The 20,610-nt window shown below is 38.0% G+C and overlaps 1 protein-coding gene across 1 annotated transcript in view; it reads right to left on the reverse strand.

The window, feature by feature from the left end:
- Window positions 1-20,610, reverse strand: part of LOC103772627 (dystonin-like) — a 70,206-nt gene that overhangs the window by 23,398 nt on the left and 26,198 nt on the right. The window contains exons 18-28 of the mRNA XM_008939968.1: window positions 18,187-18,288; window positions 16,895-17,068; window positions 15,930-16,085; window positions 13,708-13,905; window positions 13,063-13,191; window positions 9,692-9,862; window positions 8,175-8,330; window positions 7,745-7,951; window positions 6,002-6,121; window positions 1,507-1,676; window positions 1,011-1,170 (exon numbers count right to left, since the gene is read on the reverse strand). Of these exons, the coding sequence (XP_008938216.1) occupies window positions 1,011-1,170; window positions 1,507-1,676; window positions 6,002-6,121; window positions 7,745-7,951; window positions 8,175-8,330; window positions 9,692-9,862; window positions 13,063-13,191; window positions 13,708-13,905; window positions 15,930-16,085; window positions 16,895-17,068; window positions 18,187-18,288 (1,743 nt within the window). The remainder of the gene's footprint in view (window positions 1-1,010; window positions 1,171-1,506; window positions 1,677-6,001; window positions 6,122-7,744; window positions 7,952-8,174; window positions 8,331-9,691; window positions 9,863-13,062; window positions 13,192-13,707; window positions 13,906-15,929; window positions 16,086-16,894; window positions 17,069-18,186; window positions 18,289-20,610) is intronic.

Raw genomic sequence — 20,610 nt, forward strand, 5'->3', positions numbered from 1 at the left:
AAAACCAGAAATAAAATCCCATGTGGGGGTCTGACTGTATGGCTGTAGATCTCACCACATAGTCGTATGTGAGAGTATGTTCACATTTGCAGATGGAACAAGCTCCAGTTACATAAAAGAAGCTCTTGAAAAAAGAGATGACAATTACAGTATACCGTGCCACTGACCATCACTGACTTGTGATGAACAATGGGATTTCAGAAGCAATTCCCCCATAGTTCAGGATAATTTTAATAGACAATCCATGTTTCAAATACGTTTTTTCACGAGGGACAAAATCTCCTCCTCACTGAACAGTCTTTGGATACTGGAAACCACTGGTGGATGAACAGAAGGACCTTTACCTCTTAAACCTCCCAGGCTCCAGATCCTTTGCAACACCAGTAACTTCAACAGCCATTTCTTACAACATACCCAACTGCAAAACTGGGATTCAAGGGCACAGTCCTATTTCTCCTGCTTGCTCCCATCTCCAAAAACACTTCAGTAACAAAATACTGTAGCTTGGCAGCATAGGCTTCTGGGTCTTGTTGTATACTCCCATGCATAACTTAAGCATTGCAACTACTTTTCTCCATGAATACACGTCAGCCCTGCAAGTTTGAAAGGCTGCTGTGTAGTCCAATGCACTCAACATGACGTTTGGTTAACAGCTGTACTAAATAAAAAGCCCTGTCTCCCCCAAAGACTTCCAGTAAAATAACTGTTGCCACCTCTTGTCCATATACACATATTTATAAACGCACACTTGTGATTTTTGACATGATACTCATAAATACACAAGACAGCAGCATTAAATGGAGTATCTCAATGTTCACTGATGTCAATGAGTCATTACCAGTTGTTTTTTTCCATGTAAGTTTTATAGCATTTTCCACTGTTGACGACATTTTTGTGTTATAAAACTATTCTGTGTTTCTAAAAATTACACAACAGCCAAATAAAGACAGCACTAAAATGCTACGCTTATGAGCAGTCTAACAATTGAAAAAGAGTATTTTGGAATTTACCTTGTGATTGTCAATCAGATTCATGACTAAATCAATGTCTCCATGTACTGGCTGATCTTCTGCTAGCTGAGGTTCAATTTTGTATAACCAGTCAATGAGAGCTTGCAAAGCATCAGTAAACTGCCCCGAAAATAACAGGGCTTCCTCCAGTTTATTTTGTCTGGAGGAAAAAAAAAATGAAAACACACAAACACACACACAAACAAATCATTCAAACACTGTAAGAAAACATTTTCAACATAAAATGTTAGCAGCTAAGAGCTTTAAATCAGTGTTTCCCTTTTTAAACAGTGTGATATACCCACGCCCCCAGTCCTCTTACACAGCATCAGGCAAGTCTGCATTTCTAGTATTTCACTGCTTTGGCACTCTGAATTATCAAACAAGCTAGCCACTCTGGTTTTACTTTGCCACAACAGAAGCCAAAAGAGAAGCCAAAATAATTTTCCCAAGCCTTTTTCTTATCTGCTGAATAATTACACTGGTTTTAATTTACCTTTCCACTGACTTTCCACAAATCGTATCCCACTTGTCCCTTAGTTCACTCAACATATCATCAAGTTTCAAATTGTCATCAGCCAAGGTTGTTTTCTCTTTCAAGGAGCGTCCAGTCCTATTTGTGGTATCATAAACAGAATGTTTGGCACCGAGAGATTTCTGGAATTCCTATATATATGGAAGAAAAGGAAAACACCCATAGAGCATTAACTGCTTACAGGCCACAGTTAATTATCTTTGACATATTATATTGGCAATGTAAATTGTAAATGTTGCTGCAAGAAACTTTTAAACTTAGTCTGTTAGTGTCACAGTGCACCTAAAATTATATGGAGCTTCACACTAGCAGAGACTCTGCCTTTTGTCCCTCTCTGGGAATACAGCTTTACACCTACCCGCACAACTTCTGGACAATCCCTCCTTCAGTGAGAGCAATGATTCCTGTCCTACCATACTATTTCTAAATTTCAGCAAAAGATGGTCTGGTAGTCAAAAGAATGGGAAACAACTGCTACTTTGGGAACCATGAACTGAGCACTCTTCACACAACATTTCTACATACTAGTATTTGAAGACAGTGCAGAGAACCCCAAGGTCATTCTGATTTAGCTCAGCACAGTCAAGCTGGGAAACCTCCAACCACAAGAATTTAACCTTCCTAAGACTGACACATATGGTAATTGGGAAGAATGGTACGCCAAAGTATACAGATCCAGGCACAAGAAGCAGCCAGGTGATATCCCAGTAGCACAATCCTGGGGTGGAAGTCATGATCGTAAGCAGGTTTCTGTGATCCAGGGATTTTTGCAAGATGACAGTGACACAGGAGTTGCATCTGCCTGCCAACTCTGCCAGCTCCTGCTGCAACAGAGCCTCTGGAAGCTTTTCATAGGCACAGAGGAACACAGAGAAACAGCTCATCTGATACCGCAGAGGAGTTAACCAACTGACAGAGTAACACACTAAATAAAGGAATGCTGCCAAAAGACAAAATCAGCCCTCCACAGCAGCTTTTAAATGGCAGCAGTGCTTCAGGTGTTTTATTTCACACCTTTATGAACTGCTAGCAGGAAATCAGTTTAAAAAAAAAATAAATCACAAATTTGCTTCAGGAAACGCACATATACAGAATCAAATAAACTTTTTTTTTTTTTTTCCTTTTATTTTAACCACAGGAAAAATATGAGGCCAAAAGAGTTTTTGCTTAGTGTTTGCTGAAATAGATTTTCATCTGGTTCTCAGCACAATGTTCAGTATCATCACATCCAGCAAGGAAATAATTACCACTTACAACTTATAGTGATTCCCCAGGGCATGTAGAGATTGCAAGGGTCCCTCCTGGTCACTGCCGGCACACGCACGGCTGCTCACCTCCAGCTGCAAGCTGCTCCCAGCTGGCCTGCACCTACCCGTGCCACGGTGGCTCACAACTCCCCCATCAACTTTCCTCTATGTCCACATAGTCATCTGCCCTTTTTATATGTGAATGTGTGCCAGGGAAAGCTCAGGTGACACAGCGGTGTCTTAAGCAGGAGGCAGGCATTGGGTTATGCCATACAGACAGTATGACAACTTTACTGAGAGTGATTCAAGGTTCCTTTCTTAAAATTTGCTTGGTATTTTGCACTGTACTGTCCTTGCTTCAGGGTTGTTTCAGGATCCAGCAGGAACTGAGGATCAAAATTAATCAGCAAAAAAAAACCCAACCAAAACCAAGCAGTATTTGTTTTGTAATTCATTATTTCCTTACTGTCCTTTCATTTTCCTCATATAAAACACGGAAACACACTTTGAGAAAGAAGACAAATACCATTGTCAAACTAGAACTACAACAAAAATAAAAATATTTTTTCCAAAATGAAAATAACCTGTTTTTTATAAAAGTTCCTTCAATACAGACAATATGTCTATGCTCCTTTTATTTGGTGGGGTTTATTAACTACTTAACGCTACCTGCACAGTGTTACTTGAGTTGCACAAGGAAACACAATGAAGTTGCTGCCACAGAATCATACAGGAAAAACAGACTTAAAGGTGAACAAAGGGTTGCAGTGGGTTCATTCTTTGAGAGACTATACACACTACACCAAGCCTATTTTTGTTTGCTGTCAGAGAGGTATAACAAAGAGTTTGGGTTAAGCTGACAAAGAGATTTTGGGTTAAGCTGACAGAAGTAGACAGGTAAAATAAACAAAAGCTCAGGAATTAATTATCTATCTTCCTTCGAAGGAAGATGGGAACATACAGGTAAATTAGGCAGGCTCATATAAATGTACTGTAAGGAACATTCAGCATTAGGAAAGGAATGGTCTGGGTGACTTAGTAAGGGTTTTTCCATTCCCGACTTCTAAAAATGAGAAAAAAATTTGCTGATAAACAGACCATGAATAACCCCCAAAAGTCCCTGGCAACACACTAGATATGAGTGAGAGAGAAAACATATTGTCTTGGCTTTTTTCATTCAGAGTCTTTTTTTTTCTTTTCTTTTCTTTTTCTTTTTCTTTTTTTTTTTTTTTTTTTTTTTTTGGCAGTAAGAGCTGGCACAGAGCGAGTCCAAACTGCTTACAGCACACACAGAGCACACAGTTTAGATAGCAAAATCGTTAACTAAATGGAGCAAGGAAACCTTCAAGGCTGGACAGAAAAGACAAAGACAGACGCAGGGGGTATATGTGGGAGTGGAAGGAAAAGACTCAAAATACAAGGAAGGACATTGCAGTGTTGGGAGGTTTAACAGCTCATTAAAAAACAATTGAGTTGATTTCTTGGGGGGGTTGTTTGAAGTTTAAAGTCACAAAGTTCACAGAAGTCCTTTTCTCACATACATTCATCTTCTTCCTCCAAATCACCAGTTTCAATCCTAATGTCCCTGTACCACATTCCATCCCATTCCTTAATGAGAAAGAGATTCAAGCAACTCGAGTAGCTATTCTCTGCAGGCATTTTATATGAAAGAAGCTGGAGAAAAGATATCATTGAGAGAAGTGATGAGCCTGCCAATCCATGTGAGGAAGCTTTTGGGCTCATAAAACATACTGCTGTAGGTATAAGGAACAAGTGGGATTATCAAGTTTAACATTTCAGAAGAGAGGAGGAAAATAAAGATTGACTCAAACCTCAGGACCTGAAAGGATCTCAAAGCACAGTGACAACTATTGACCGTGCAGGAGTGGGATGATTAAAAGATTGAGAGAGTCAGAGAGGACAAGAAAGACTATCTTAACAGAAGGATTTTTTTTCCCCTAAATTCCCATCACTGACTTCAAATTCTGGCAACAGCAGCAATTTCAGAACTGAAATTGCAGAGTTAGCATAATAGAATGTTAATGTAGGTTTTAGATAAAGTTTTAACAGCAAGCAAAAAGGTATGACTATTTTTGCTTGACCAACAGCCAACTTTCCCATATTAAAGGACAGAATTTTCCTGGTTGATAAACAATACTTAAATTATCATGTAAACTGCAAGATGATAAAAAAAAAAAAGCAGGCAGATGCAGTAACCAATCATTAGTATACATGGCAAAACTTGTCAGAGATAAAAGCAAACCTTAGAAGCTACATTGAGAGGTAAAAATTAGATATGCAGACCCTTGGGGATATTGTACAGAATGAAAAATAGGAGTAAATGGAGAACAATAAAAGTGACGTGAAAAGTAGAAGTAAATGTATGCCAAAATGTGGAAAAGTGAATGATCTTTCAATACTTTGTCTCTGGTGAAACAGCTCCAAGATAAATCTTGAGACACAGCCAGTCTCTGAAGATTCTACTACTTACCCACCTCAGTAATATATTATTCTAGGCTCCTTACAAAAGTAAAAATGAAGTAAAGAATTCTTCTGTCCTTTTTTGCTCTATGTCTGATGGAACTACGGAGCTTTTATATTATCATTATTTGTTTGAAAAGCCAGGCCAATCAGGGAGATTTTTACATTTTCATCTACAGTAGCTGGGTTTGTGGGAAGCTGGTCCTGGAATTTGGAATCCCATGAAGAGAAACAACCTTTGCTACTAATGGTGTCATTGTACCTTCTAGAGGATTTCATTAATATTTCCACTTCACATCAAAAGGAACTGCCAATCAAAATACAAGATTATTTTCCAGTTTTGAGGTGGTCCTGTCGTATTAAAAAGAAAATCCCAACCCAAATAACTGGACGGTAAAATCATGGTTTAGGGACTGAAAAAAAGCCTGTAATAAAACCTTTTTAGAGACTCCTATTCTGAGATAATATTACTTTGTTTTTTAAAGTTTCCATGGTGCTGTATTATTTTGTCCTTCCTCTTCATAGTTAAACATTCCCCCACAGATGAGGTACTGTGAAGATTTTTGCCACTCCCCCCCCATAAGACACCACTGTTCAACCTGATGCTAATAAGCACTCCATTGTAGTGAGGCCACAAATCTCCTTCCCTTGCTGACTGAACAGTACGAGGCAGATGACTTCCCTACATCTCACTGGACACCCTTTCCATTCCATCACTCATGACTCACCTTATGCTGTGCGAGCTGCATCTTTATTTTGTCAGGGTCATTTGCAATTTCAAGATCTGAGTCCAAAGATTTCTCTGATTCTTCCAGCCATTCCATAAGTTTGTGCCAGGCTTCATGGAACTGTGGGAAAGTGAGATTTGCATGGATTTTAACATTCACTGGTTCATGAAATAGTCTAGAAACATTAAACCCCAACCAATTCTCCACAGGCCACGCAAGTACCCTGCAAACTTTGTAAAGATTTGGTGTGCTTTTCCTCCCTGGTATCTCAAACAGCACTAGTCAATCATATGCACGCTGGAATTACCCTTTTATGTACCTGATCTGCACACATATTATGTATCTTTCAGAGATACATTGGTAACTTCTGTTGATATGTCAGTCATTCAGAGTCCTCCATTTTTAGTAATGAATAGCTAATACAGCAAGAATGGGGCTTAGCTACTGCCTGTATGGGACAACAGCAGTAAATCATTGGGGAAAACACCCGTGTGGATGACTGCCCAAGATTTTCCCTGGGATACTCATAAATGCTCTCATTATATCAAATCGTATCTTGATGGGCAAGGAACAGATTCTTGATCTTCCTTCCTGTCTCAACAAAGAGAGTGCTTCAGGGAAGGAAGCAGGGAAAGACCACAGATTCAGCTGCCTTTCACAAAGTGGTATCCCTTTGGGATTCAATTTTCTAAGCTGGTTGTTTCTTCTCTCTCCACATCTCTTTTGAAAATTCTTCTTGCCTGGGCTGCCTACACATGAGAGCACAAGAAACTAGTTCAGAAAGCTCTCAAGGCTCCTGGACCCACCCTGTTGTTCAGGGCTGTGGATCCAGCCTTGACACTAGTATCCCTCAGTATTCCTTCCCCACTCTGCACAGATAGTTATCATCCTAAATTAAAAACTTAATGGTATTCAGCTCTGTAAATGGAAAGAGATCAAATCCATCTCACTGTAGAACTGCTGTGTGCATGAACACACAAAAAGAACTGCTGGGGAAAAAAATAGCATTTGATTGGCTTACGGGCTAATTTATTGCTCAGAGAAGGTCTTACTTTGTGAGCTCAGTAGCAGTACCAGTGAACATGGGAATGTGATTTGGCTGTGAACATGACCCAACCTTGAATGGTCATGTTCACTTGAATGGAAAGAAGCTAGAACTTCCTATTGACATTTGAACATACTACATTCCTCTCACACATTTTGCATCTTATCGCTTATGTCCCTCAGTAAGGTGAACATGAATATGCTCCTGGTGAGGAAGACTGTGTGCAAAGCTTTCCAGGTTTTAAGGAAATAAAGATTTATTACCACACAGAAGATATATAAGAGACTGAGGAAGTGATGAGTATTCATCAGGGCACAAGAAGAAAATACTAAGCAATAGTCCCAGAGTTTAGTGAAAGGGGTTCATCACATTCTTTAAAATATAAGGGTTTGATTGTGAAACTCCTTTATGAGGACAGATGGCACTAATACACATCTGGAAGCCATACTGTAACTTTCTTTTTTCAGACTATCCAGTGTTGCAGACAGAAGTCACTGCTTGGGTTGAAAATGACACTTTCACTTCACAAATGAAGTGCTCCCTGATAGAATCACAGAAATTGCTCCACTAACTCAACAGTGTCTGTTATACTAAACTCAGATTTACATGAAAGTGCTTGAAAGCACCATATTTTTCAAGAGTCTGGATGTAATTACAGCTAAGTTCAAAGAACTGTACAACAGCTGTTGTCCCATTACCTGCTTGGCTCTTTTCCTTGCATCATCCAAAGCTCGTCCCCTTTCAACTAAGCGTTGAACTACTTTTTCCCATCGACTCTGTACGCTGATCAGCAGGTTCTTAATAAGGACAACATCCTGTTTCTGGCTGAAATATTTCAGATGGGTTCCAGTTTTGTCCAGTTCTATGATCTGATCTCGATGAGAATTCACTTCTGTGGCAAACACCTTGGAAAAAAGGAAGAAAATTACTCTATGACATTGCTCAAGTACTGGGTAAACACTGAAATAAACCAGTCTGATAAAGAACGATGTATAAAGACTATAAAATGCAATTTTAAAACAAATTAAACATTTCTTTGCGTGCCAGCGCTACAAGGTTCATTTGGACATTTTTAAAGTATCTCCACAGAGTGGGAGAAAAACATTATACATCTGTTTCTTTACATACCTTGTGTTCATCAATTTGAAACAAGACAGTGTCCAAGATAAGACTTGGCCGAGAAGCTGCAGTCAGAGTTTGCTCAGCCTGAGTAAGCCAGTTGATGAAATCTTGAAGTGAGTTGTGGAACTCCATTGCTAAACTGAGGGCTTCTTCCAGTTTGGTCTGTAAAGATACGTCATACTTTAATAGCAGTTGATACTACGCAGGGGCTTCAGCCAAGTAAACGATTTTAGTCCTCCATTTTGGAGTAGGTCAGTTTAGTTTAGCATTTTAAAACTTTTTTTCCAAATCAGTGTTTCTGAGTTTTAAAATAGTGGCATACATTTGAGCATATTAAAGGAGATGAATAGAAGAAAACCAGTACAATTTTGTATGATAGATGAGTAGAAAGTGCAGCACGTAGTATCAAGATAAAATTTTCCACATTAGAACACTACATCTTCTACTGCTTAATCCTAATGAGACATAGGAATTTATCAACTTCAACCCAAAACCAGTAGAATTCCAGAAATCTAAGGTAGTGTGCACTTGGAAGAGCCTCAAAGAAGTCTAATTTATCTAATTTATTCTCTTGCACTAAATAAAGAACAAGTTCGCCTAGATCACTTCTTTTTAATAAAGCCCAACTGTCATTTTGTTTGCCTGAACCAAGACTCATTTTGGATACAGAATTTTTGTGGATCATGAGACAGCAGTCAGAGATTTTCAAACAATCACACTGCTGGCCTAGCTGAGCACTCCAACCTTATATCTTCCTGCAAGAAGGTGCTCATGTTGTCTGTTAATTAGTTTGACATTCTTACTTTATATAGTTACCTTAAGGGACACCAGCACTCTTCCTTTAAAATATAACTAAGTTGTGAGTTAAATATTTCTGCTTTATACATATTAGTGCGTTATAGAGAGTTCCTCTGTTTGTAATTATTGATATTCCTCATTGTTTGATTAAGGTAGAACAAAAGGAGTATACTTCGTGAAGGAATGAAAGCAAAATGAAATTAATAATAAGAAAACGTATGTTGCATATCAGTGATATCATGCTATTGATCTACGTTAGAACAGAAGGTAGTCACTTGAAGTAAGTGGCAGAATGCCAAGTATTTGGGAATTTTTAAAAAAAAAGGAATGGATAAAAGCTGGTAAAATCAATGCAGCAATTCTGTACTGAGGAAAAAATCATGAACAACCAAATAATTTTAGTCATTCTCTCATGTCCATCATTACTGTAATAAAAACCAGAAAAAAAGACCTCACCAAACAAAATTAGCATTATCAGTTAACATACTTCTATGGAACAGACTTGTACCATTCTTACCCAATCTCCCCCAAAATTAAGGATAATCAACTTCCCAAATCCCATTTTTTCCCCAGTACTTTCTAAACATACAGATAAATCCCATGTAACTCTCTCTATAATTGATTTTAAGTCTAAAAGATCAAGCAAGCATCATATATAAAAGGACTGAACACTAACATCCTTAAATACATGATTTACACTTCTATTTTATTGTAAAAACACATACTTTTCTTTCACTGAGCTTTGTTTGTACTGATTCCCATTTTTCTTTTAGGTTATTTATGTCCTGTTCAACGTTTGTTTCAGCAGACTCTGGGCATCTTGCAAGCATCTGCTGGCCTTTCTGCATTAGACACTTATATGTCTCTTCTTTGGCTTCAAAGGCAGAACAAAGTTCCTAAATAAAGAAAGCGCCAAAAAAATAAGTCAGGTAGAAATTCAATACTCTTTACAAATGCTAGCATATTTATTCCTTCCCCAACATTTAGTGAGTATGATTAAGACTAATAAAGGAAACATATGTAATTCATAAAAAGCCAAATGAGCAAAGAAAGGGCCCAGCTCTTCAGGAAATGAGGACTTGTATTGTCTGTCAGATGTTTTCGCTGAGATCCAAAGCTTGGCAAAGAAAGTACAATGCGTTTACTGCGCAGGATTTGCTACAACTTGGTTGGTTTATGGTCCATCTGTAGCTGAAACACAAAGTGTGTCAGCATTACAGAGTGTGCTGAAAGCCCAGACCTATCTAATACACCTTCAAAAGTGGGTGGGACAACTTGGGAGGGCGGCTTTGTTGTACATCATCTCTTTTGTTTTGTCTGTATCTCCCTCCACTCATCAGGCCAGAACACAGAAGACATTTAGGCATATAAAGAAAGATGGAACAGTAACGGTAACAACCATTTTACCTGCTAAGTATTCTCTTTGAATCATGTTAAAGATGAGTCGGCACAAGCTCCCACACATCCCTCTGACTCAAAAAAGCATGTTCAGTATTTGCAACAGACCATCCAAAATGTACCAACAAAATTGCTGCAGACTCCCAAATAAGGAACACCTTACAGGAGATGAGCAGTAAGTTGTTAACAAATAGGAGGAAAATATGGTTTTCCTCCGATTTCCAGGAACCCAAACCCAACATTTTCTTTGGGTTAAGAGACACTGTACACTGGGTTGTTCTTGAACAAAGAAGAGGGCAAAGCAACAAGCAGCTATGAGGTGAGATTTTACAAGGACTGAAAGCTTCCTTGCTTGCTTTCTGAGGAATACGACAAGTGGTGCCACCCAGCCTGCTTCCTCCTATGTTCCCAACTTAATTTCTGGTTTCCATAACTCTCCAGAGCATCTTATTTTACTGCAGCACAAGAACTCTCTCAGAAGTAAAACCCAGGGAGTGCAGAAGAGGTGAGACAAGGCACTACAGCAGTGGTCCCAAACGCTGGGGCGGGGGTCAGTCTAATGCAGGGGCTCATCACAGTAGTTAGTTCTGCAGTACAGTCATACTCTTCAGAGGGTAGGAGCAATTAAAGTTATTTTAAAGAAGGAACTGAGAAGAATGATTGTTTTAAAGAAAAGGAGAGGTATGTTCTGAGCAGCACTGGGACAGCCAAAGAGGCCTCTTTTTAAAGCCCCTTTTCTCTAGTGTCCTGAAATGTCTCTTCAAATCTTTTGTTTTCCTGCAGCTGCCTTAGCTGGAAATCATAGAATCATAGAATCCTTTAGGTTGGAAGGGACCTCCAAGATCATCAAGTCCAACCATTGAGCCATTAGGGCTCTAAATGCTGCCCAGTCTCAGATCCATTGGTGAATTGATTATGGTAGAGGGTTCTTTTATTCCAATAGAATATTTCTGTTCCAGTAGAAACAAACCTTACATTCAAGAAGGTGGTCCACAACATTATTTCCCAATAAGAAACAAATCAAACTATTGTGGAAAACTTTCTTCTCCAGTTCAATGTCACAAATTAACATGGTTTGTATCACTTAGGAGTAAGTTTGAATTTGAAAGTTATGATAAATCATACTTAACCAGACAAGCACTTAACACAGCCTCGACGTTTCAAAGAATTTACACGTATCTGCACGGGTTCACTGAGGTTTAACTAAACTGAAATCAAGTCCTACTTTTCAAGGCTTATATACATTAAAGGATAACAAGTCAATGTCTGCAGTTACCTGATGGTCCACAGCACAGCAATAACCTGTTAAAATGTGCATATACAGTTTTGAAACAATTGTACATATGGAGTGCATATTACTGGGGACATATTCACCTTTGTTCCAACTATAACACTATGTTCAGTTGAAAGATTCCTTAACTAATCTGTAAGCACAGTAAGTACAGAAAATGGCTGTTGATTTGCACAGTAAAAGAACACACTGAAGTAAACACTGAAATTTTCCCAGGAAAATTTTTTGGTCTTGATCTGACTTTAAGTCCATGATAAAAAAAAAAAAAAAGGAAGAAGCTCCATTGCCTCCCATGGATTTGTGATTATGCCCCACTCTTGAAGGAGGGTAGGGAGAAAAGAAAAAAAAGACTTTTTTTTTCCTTTCTTTTTAAGACAAAAGAGAAGGATTTGGGGGAGTTCAAAGCTGCAACGTTATTTCTGTGTTCTCGTTTCCTGTCATAACTGATTTTAAAACTGTAAATTATTTTCTTTTGTTACTGTTGAACAGTTACTGTTAAATTCTGTACAAAAATAAAAAGAAGGGGGAATAAAAGTGTCCCACACTGCTGAGCAATGACCTTCAGCATCATTCCAAAATAAAATCAGATATTTAAAGCTATGGCAATGCAGCATTCTAATGGAAACTGTGTCAGGCATATCTGAGTTCAAGGACAGTTCAGTAAATATCACTCATATCTGAGCTAGGAGGTCAGGAGTTCAGATCACTGGGTTTGGGGTTATATCCTGGCCTAACAGCATAGCATGCTTTCATATAAACAGAGTGCTATGAACCACCTTCCTTTGAGGTAAGAGATCAAGTTTAGTGTCATTTTTTTTAAGTTCTGTGATTCTATAGCAGTGGAGAAATCCACACAATCTTAAAGAGAAAGGAAGGGAATAATTTGGGCATCCTGATCAGCTTGCTACTTCTAATTAAAGCAGAGTTTATATATGAGCCAGCAGTCCTTATTACACCTGTGCTAATGATTATTTTAATGTCAGCTTTGGTTACACAGAGAATAAAGGATCAAGTCTCTTAACTCAAGGTCCAGTGAATGTGTATCACTTTTAGATTCAACTTTGTATCTCAGAAGAAGCATAAATGTAGTTATGGGAACAGAAGAAAAAGAATAGAAATCACTGAAAAATCTGTAAACACTTTCTGCTTTTCTTTCTAAGAATAAGGCTGCAAAAGTTCTTTTATTTCTGTTTCAACACTATTAATGGTTCAGTTTTGGGCATCTCCCAAATGACTACTTCTCGTACATTGAAAAGAACAGTGTTGTTTCGAAAGCTATTAAAATTTTCTAAGATACTGTACAGACATTGTGATACACAGAACAGGCTCTGTATTTACCATAAACACTCCTGAAAGACAGTTAGTCCTGAAATGCAATTTGCAAAGCACTCTAATACTGATACTTACCATATGGGTATTAAGCTGCTCTCTTGCTGTTTCTGGTAAGCCTCCAACAGGTTTTGATGCCAACAGCTGACGTTCAGTGTCTGTTAGCCATTGCTGCATATCTTCAACTTCACCATGGAAACCTTGGGCCTAAATTATACCACATCACTTTAGAGCTTACTTAAACATTCTCCATTCTAATACTAGCACAGATACAGAAGGATACTGGCAACAGATTTAATCAGATACTTAAAATAATCAAACAAGCAAAAAAAAAAAAAAAAGGAAAAAAATCAAACCAACCTAAAATTTAAACTAGCTCAATTCAATGTAAATGATAAAAACAAAAACAAAACCCATTGAAATCTTGAAAGCAGGCTAAATGAGCAACTGAGATCAATGTTATCCCTGAATAATATACAGAATTTGCACCCTTTAAAAATATATAGGCCAAAAGCTGAAGTCTTGATTTGACACTATAAAAGAGAGGTGCCAGCTGTTGGAAATACAGCTGGATTCAAACTTTCTCCAAATTCAGGACTGTCTGCATTATGGTTTTCATTTAGGCCAACTTCTAATACATACATCTATGTATTTAATGTAAAAAAAAAAAAAAAAAGCAACACTTTTTTTGGAGTTATCTCTATTTGATCATTTCCTGTTCACCTGGATCAAGGCACTGTCCAGCTGCTGCTTCCTTTGTTCTGTTTTTTCCAACACATTTTGCCAGCGCTGATTCAGAAGTTCCAACTTGCTGCGTAAATTACTTGCTTCTTCAACAGCACTTGATTCAATCAAGTCATTTCCTGCTTTCTTAACTGCTTCCACCGTAGACTGATGAGCTAAAACATCATTTTGTAGGACCTACAATGTAACACAGCATGTATGACTGGCCACGTTGATAAGCTGTTGAACAACGGTGATCACAGTGACTAAGTTAGTTCTAATCCAGCGACAAGGCAATAGTAGGATATCAGCACAAGTATTAGCAATTAAAGCTAATAATTAAGGTCTCTTCAATGAGAGGCAGTAAGAGATCATTCTTGCCAAAATGCTACATTTTATTTTTGTATCTCAAAAAAAAATTATATATTCCTTCTAAATATATACATTTCTTTCTGAAATTATGAAAGGTTTCTGGTCCTGCTAGTGAAGAATTATTTCTTCAATTTCCTTAATTTACTACATGCTTTAAAAGAATTTTTCTTTGGTTTTGAGAGTAAGGTGTGAAAATGGTGTCATATATAATAGTGGCCAACACTTGTGAAGCAGTAGTGTAAGAGAGGAGATATAGGAACATGAATAACCTGTACTTGCTATGCCACACAACAACCTGACTGACGTGATGTCTCTCCATGCATTTCAGGTCTACAACTAATTTTCACTTGTGTCAGGCTACCGGGACACTTCCGCTGCACTAAAAGCTGGGGAATTATTATAATACTAACATCACAAGACCTCTTTCATTTGGTTAAAATCTGTTATCACCAACCACACTAAAACCATAAAACACAAAAATAGTGTTTGGGAAAAGGATGCTGTTTTCAGAAAGATGATTTTTTTTTTTTTTTAAGTAATAAAATAACACTTTAAAATACCAGAAATAAAGAAAGGGATATTCACAGAAGCGAACACATCTTATCCCTTCCTTCCTCCTGCTGAGGCTCACCAAGAACAAGGTCTTATTTTTTTTCCAAAGTTATTCAAGAGATGGATGTTTTTCCAGGCTACCACAGGATGCACTACTGTGTGAACTTTCTAACCTATAAACTCTGTTTTATGAAAAGGAAGCAGATGTGTTCATGTGTTTGCTGAACTCCTTCAGCACTGAAGGTAGATGAAGTCATAAATGATGTCTGGGTTCTTCTTCAGCAGTAAAAAGCTTCCGTTTGATAAGAGTATAAAAGGTTCATGGAATGCAAGTTTCATTTGTTACTTTTTTTTTTTAAGGGCTTGTTTCTAACAGTAGCCACACAGTGCATGTAGATACTTTACTCTGCTCAAGTTCCAGCTGACCACACAAAAAGCTTCAGAAGCAGCATAACTGCATTAGCACAAACAATGAAAATGCCTTAATTATCTGTTTATTGTCAATTTCAATCAATTCTCTCTAAATCCAAAATGGACTCTGAATACTCTTCACATCATATGCAGGCCAAAAATTTAATGGCAGATTTAAAGGAAAGGATTTATGAGGTTACTTTGAAACTTTCAGGCCTAGAAAGAACACATCATTATGAAGAGTACCAGGCCACACAAAGAGGCAGAGACCCCTTGCTCCTGAGAGATACTCTTCAACACAGCAGCACAATGGAAGCATTCTTTCATGGGAACCAAAGTCGTCACAATAATCAATAAAAATAGTAAAACAAACAAAAAATTAATCCTACATTATAGGTAACAAGAGATAAAAAGATAGAGGCATGGATACCCCTAAAGTTTGCTGAGATTTTCAGAGAAGCATTTTCTGTGTCAGTTGGACCCAAGTGAGATACAATTTTGCAGAATTCAGCACAGCTGACCAATATTTTCTGAGAAGGAAAAAAACAAGAATGAAAGATGCATTTATTGCTTCAGGGTGAGTATCAGATTCAGTAACTTTTGAATTCCCTGGGTTAAACAAAGGTGAACAAAGGTGGAGACTTAGGGTGAGCTGCACTTTTGGGCTAAAACCTGTGCCACTTGCATGGCATATGTAAGGAAAGAAAGAATAGGGAGGAGTAAGAGGAGAAACCTTAGTTACTCCAAGCCTGTATTTCAGCTATCAACTGCATCTTGAAAATCTCTACAGAGAATTATTTATCAAGTGCTAAGTTTTACTACAATACTCATCACCAAGATAAAGATCAAAAGAACATTTCAGTTAATATTCATTATTAATTACATACATGATGTTTGGCAAGTTCAATTTCAATCGCCTTGGGGTCTCCACCCACAGGTTTCTGTTCATTCAGCAAGTCTTCTGTGTGTGTCAGCCACGTCAGTAATTCATCCAGGGCATGCTGGAACTGCCCCAAGGCTAACAAGGCACCTTCCAGCTTGTGCTGTAGTAAAAATAAAATTAACAATAAAAGGGTTTCACAATGCTATTGAATTGGCTTACACTACCATGAGTCACCATAACACAGAGCAGCGCCTGTGCACAGGGCAGCACGAAAACCAGGGAGAAAGAGTTACCCCACAAAAGCAACTGCCTCACAGCTGGAGCTGAGTTAGCGATTCCCTCCAAAGCCTTACATTCCAGGCTTAAATTCCTGGCCTTCCAAGACCCCATGTAACCAGAGCAGAGTTAAATTTGAAGGTTCTCCCATCAGAGATATGGCAGTAGTTTCTCAGCACTTAAAATACAATCCCAAAACAAATGCAGTTCGGTGCACGGTCTCTTTAGAATTGTTTCTTTGTCGTGAAATGGTTCAATTTAGAAAAAAACATACGCTTCGAAGTACTGCATCTTCGAATCTCCCACTCTGATAAATCAAGGAAAGGGCACTGAAACACTTTAAGGCTAAGCCACTGTGTTTGGGTTTTTGTCCAAGTGCTCAGTTCAGCAGCTAATATTACTGTTGCACATATAAACGTTTTCAACTACTACTTAAGACGTCATCAAATAATCAAAATGAAAGAATAATGATTCAACATGGCACTGCTGACAGAGGAAATGACCAAAAAATACTGCTAAGGGTTTAAAAACCATAAAAACAACTCAATAAATTGTAAAATTCACATTCTATTATACATAATTCCAAACCAAAAGGAATAAAAGTGTAATTTTATAAAAACATTATACATAATAAAAATCTTCTTCCAAAATCCTTCAATCATGATTATAGCTCCCGCCGTCAAGTTTATTTACCTGTCTACTTATAATTTTTTCTTCTAGGCTGTCCCACATTAGTTTGAGCTCTGAGAGAGGGTCCTGAACAGTGTGCTTGTCACTCTCCTCTGTTACCTTCTTCAGCAACAGTTCTGCCTGATGGTTCAGTCTTTCCATTTCTATCTGCTGCTGATAAGCTTCTGTCTTAAATTGCTATGGTAAACAGAAAAAGCACATAAATAAACATATCACAAATAATTACCTTCTTGAATATAGCATAGTACAGCAATGTTTACAATACTAATGCATCACTGTCAACTTCCATGAATTTGTGAGTTTGTTTTCCAGGGTCAAAATGCTTGTAAAGACACTGACAATCCAGACACTCCCAGCTAATTGAAAATATGCACTTATGTCTTACTAGTCTAGCAGGTGTTGCTGTGATCAGAGAATGAGAAAGGAACAGGAAAGTATTCTCCAATCATCTCCCTGGTCTGTAAAAAAGTCAGAACATAACTTGAGTAACTTCTAGCTCTTGTGGTTGTGATAAAATAATACTTTAGACTTCAAATAGAATTATTCTTCAAAGGAGTTGAAAGCATATTTTTTTTAGAACACCCTCTTGTACACACAACCTGGGCAGGAGCCTGAACACAACTCACATGTGTGTTCATTTGAACTAGGGCAGATTATGATTCATTTGAAGTTACATCATAAAATAAATACATTAAACAACCTGCCCACAGCCAAAAAAAAATAAAAAGTACAAGTGAGCAACAATCCAAGGACATTCCCTGATTGTTATACATCCCTGTTGCATATAGCATAACAAGCTGCCAACTCAGGAACACACTTGGTCACACATCCATACAGACAAGTTTCTGAGCCCAAAATTTTGACTTTCGGCTTACTCATGCATTGGGAATGTCACAATCTGTGAAAGCATTTAAATAAAGCCTATAATGGCAAAAGTGAAGCTCTGGAGGCATTCCTTCAGAGCCTCAAAGAACCTGCTCATGGCAGAAATCAGACAATGTAAAGGTCATAGCAGAATAACCCTGTACATAATAACCTTACAGCATTTGAAAGAGAAGGAATGTTATTACAAATACTTCTGGGCTCTCAGAAAATAAAACGTAGTTTCACCAAAATTTGGAAGACACATTTTAAAATTAAAAGTTTGTAATGAACTGTTATTTTAAATTTTCATACAATCTTTTTCACTATAAATTGAAAATTGCTTTTGACTTCAAAAATACAGCAAAATAGTGAACAACACAGAAGAATGCAGACAGATGAAAATATAAATGAAGTAAATTGCTACTTCATACCTTAAGTTCCTCAGTTTGCTGCTTCACAGTCTCCAGATCTGTTCCAACTGGGGACATAGATGCTAACTTGCTGCCAGCAATGTCTACCCAGTCAAATATTGCCTGAAAAATCACAGTATGAAATTCAAGCATGAGCAAAGAAATAGTTACATTTGAAAGTTGTATTAAGTAAAACATCAGCTTTTTTTCTTTTTTTTAACTCCAGAGAGCAATATTGTTGTGCTCTCTGAAAGAGAATAGCCTTCTTCAGTGAGACCTAGGTTTCTTTGCAATACAAGGGATCAGATATTAACTAAAGTATTCCATATGCAGTTACAAGAATGTACATGCTGCAAGACTGAGCTTCTATTAGCAACAGTGTTCTGCCAGTACTATTCATGCTGAGTAGCCCTTGACTTCTTGAGTAAAAATAATGATTCTTATTAATACCCAAAGGGTAAATCCAAGACAAATTCTGTCCTGCAGTCCTTTGGAGCAAAAATGGAAGGTGGTACCTGAAGATAACACACTTAAGTGATGACTACAAAGTTCTTCTGAAGGATAATGTTATCTGTGTAAGGAACACAGAACACGACCCATTCGGTACAATGAATCTCTGTAGGATAACACAGTTATAACTTCAGCAAACAAAGCACAGACTCATTAAGGTTGGAAAAGACCTCTAAGATCATCAAGTCCAACCATCACCCAACACTACTTTGACCATTAAACCATGTCCTGTAGTACCACATCCACATGCTTTTTGAACACCTCCAGGGATGGTGACCCCATCACCTCCCTGGGCAGCCTGTTCCAATGCCTCACCACTCTTTCAGTGAAGAAATTCTTCCTAATATCCAATCTAACCCTCCCCTGGCACAACTTGAGCCCATTTCCTCTCATCCTATCACTAGTAACCTAGGCAAAGATGACCAACACTCACCTCACTACAACCTCATTTCAAGGAGTTGTAGAGTGCAATAAGGTCTCCTCTCATCTCCAGGCTAAACAGCCCCAGTTCCCTCAGCCACTCCTCATAACACACGCCCCCCAGACCCTCCACCGGCCTCACTGCCCTTCTTTGGACACACTCCAGCACCTCTTATACTGTGGTGACTAGAACTGAACCCAGTACTCAGCTGTGGCCTCACCAGTGCCAGGGGCACAACCACTTCCCTACTCCTGGCCACAGTATTTTTGATATAAGCCAGGAGTGAGGTCTCCCCAGTTCTAAGGCTTTGTGGGTACTTCTTTTGCTCCTGATATAACAAGAACAACCTGAAGAATACTCCACTTACAGATTAAGAACAGCTATATCAATCTGGGTAATTGCAAAGGTGAAAAACAACCTCTGCTAGACCCTTTTCCTCCTGTCTATTACCTGTGATTCACTACAGAGGAAGGTTTAGGATGGCTTGCCAGAGCTGCCCACTGCTACACATTTCCCTGAGAAAAGGAGAACTACCCCTAACATGGTCAACAGGATGAGGCAGCTGGAAGTAACCACTGACATAAGCATAAGAAGGCACTTAAATACAGTTTCTTCACACAGTACCAAACTTGTAGGATGTACTATCTAGAGGCACTGGAAATACAGAACACATAAACCAATGGTAATGTAGCTAATGTAGACCTACAAGTCAACCTGTCTGCAGTATGAACATAAGAGAGCCCCAATTAAAGTACACAGCAAGGGTGCACTGGAGAACAGACATGTTGCATTATTAGCAGGAGTGTTCTGCTGCTTGATTTGCACTGAACACACAAGAAACTGCCCTCAGCGTTAAGTGAAATTCTAATTTTAAAGGTTTAATGAACCAAGAAAGACAATCATTCCACTGAGGAAAAAAAAAAGTTTTGAAAAATCTGACCATGTTCAGAATCTTTTGAAATGTTTCAATCTTCTAGCTGTTCACTGACAAAAGATATGAGGCATGCCACTCAGCCAAAATCACACATTTTTGTGTGATGAATATAAAAAAAAAAAGAATGTGGGGAAAAAAAAAAACTAAACTAAAAAAAAAAAAAACAAAAAAACAAAACAAACAAAACAACCCAGCACACAGAGGTAAAAGATCATAGAATAGATCGGGTTGGAAGGATCCTTTATAGGTTATCTAGTCCAACACCCACCTCCCCTTTTTTTTGCTTGTTTGTTTCTAAAACTTCATAAATTGAAAAAAAATGGAAAATTTGCCTACAGATTTAAAAAGTGAATCAACTTCTGAAGTACTGTATTATCTAAATAGGTTAAATTATACTAATAATTGTTATAGTGGTCCAACAAATTTGTGTTAATAATATATTTTGCTTAAATTTTTCAAATTTAAATATTTGACATATAAAAAAGGTGGAATCAAATTGAAGTTCTTTGGCTGTCCACTCAAAAGCAAATATCAAGAGATCAAATTATCAAGTGATTATATGTACACGCATTCTATTCCT

The sequence above is a fragment of the Merops nubicus genome, unplaced genomic scaffold, assembly GCF_000691845.1.
Source record: "Merops nubicus isolate BGI_N331 unplaced genomic scaffold, ASM69184v1 scaffold7175, whole genome shotgun sequence".
Classification (NCBI taxonomy): domain Eukaryota; kingdom Metazoa; phylum Chordata; class Aves; order Coraciiformes; family Meropidae; genus Merops; species Merops nubicus.